The sequence below is a fragment of the Eimeria mitis genome, genomic scaffold (assembly GCF_000499745.2).
Source record: "Eimeria mitis Houghton genomic scaffold, Emh_scaff4121, whole genome shotgun sequence".
NCBI classification, from domain to species: domain Eukaryota; phylum Apicomplexa; class Conoidasida; order Eucoccidiorida; family Eimeriidae; genus Eimeria; species Eimeria mitis.
This window is the reverse complement of record NW_013572451.1, coordinates 2990-4212: the sequence shown is the minus strand read 5'-3', so window position 1 is coordinate 4212 and position 1223 is coordinate 2990. Positions and strand designations below refer to the sequence as shown.

At 46.2% G+C, this 1223-nt stretch overlaps 1 protein-coding gene across 1 annotated transcript in view; it reads right to left on the bottom strand.

Moving 5' to 3' along the window:
* EMH_0072630 (AROM polypeptide/ shikimate-quinate 5-dehydrogenase, putative) overlaps positions 1-1223 on the bottom strand; it is a gene marked incomplete at both ends in the record, with an annotated part of 3594 nt that overhangs the window by 96 nt on the left and 2275 nt on the right. Inside the window, 2 exons of the mRNA XM_013499236.1 lie at positions 3-332; positions 660-905. Of these exons, the coding sequence (XP_013354690.1) occupies positions 3-332; positions 660-905 (576 nt within the window). The remainder of the gene's footprint in view (positions 1-2; positions 333-659; positions 906-1223) is intronic.

Below are 1223 nucleotides of genomic sequence, written 5' to 3'. Positions count from 1 at the left end.
TGCTGCTGCTGCTGCTGCTGCTACTGCTGCTGCTGCTGCTGCTGCTGCTGCTGCTGCTACTGCTGCTGCTACTGCTACTGCTGCTGCTGCTGCTACTGCTGCTGCTGCTACTGCTGTTGCTACTGCTGCTGCTGCTGCTGCTGCTGCTACTGCTGCTGCTGCTGCTGCTGCTGCTATGCTGCTGCTGCTGCTGCTGCTGCTGCTGCTACTGCTGCTGCTGCTGCTGCTGCTGCTGCTGCTGCTGCTTACTGGCTTGATAGCAGCAGCAACAGCTTCATCTACTTTTCTTTGTCTTTGTTTTATTTCAACTGAAAATGTTTGCCGCGTTACACCTAAAAAAAAAACACAAACCCTAAACCCTAAACCCTAAACCCTAAACCCTAAACCCTAAACCCTAAACCCTAAACCCTAAACAATAAACAATAAACAATAAACAATAAACCCTAAACCCTAAACCCTAAATATATTATCTTTATTTTTTTGTCTCTTTTTTACTGCTTTTACTATAAATTTATTTCCGTCTCTATTTATTTATTTATCTTTATTAATTAATTTATTTATATATTTTTATTTATTTATTTATATTTATTTATATTTATATTTATTTTTATTTTTATTTATTTATTTATATTTATTTATATTTATTTATTTATGTTTACCTTCTTTTATTTTAATATCAACGAAATTTAGCTGCTGCAGCGCAACAGCCATTGCTACGGTGTCACTGCAGCACGGCAGCTGCTGCAGCACCACGCGTCTCCTGCTGCTGCTGCTGCTGCTGCTGCTGCTTCTGCTGCTGCTGCTGCTGTTGCTGCTGCTGCTGCTGCTGCTGTTGCTGCTGTTGCTGCCGAAGGCAACCCAAATAGAAGCGAGGAGAAGCACTCTGTTAGCAACAGACTTTGAGCCTGAACGCAGCAGCAGCAGCAGCAGCAGCAGCAGCAGCAGCAACAGCAGCAGCAGCAGCAGCAGCAACAGCAGCAGCAGCAGCAGCAACAGCAGCGACAACAGCAACCGCTGCTTCAAAGGAAAGCACTAACCGGACAAGAAGCGAGAGGCGCAGCAGCAGCAGCAGCAACAGCAGCACCAACAGCAGCAGCAGCAGCAGCAACAGCAGCAGGAAACAGCAACAGCAGGAGCAGCAGCAACAGCAACAGCAGCAGCAGCAGCAACGCCAACAACAGCAACAGCCGCGGCAATAGCAGCACCAGCAGCAACAACAACAA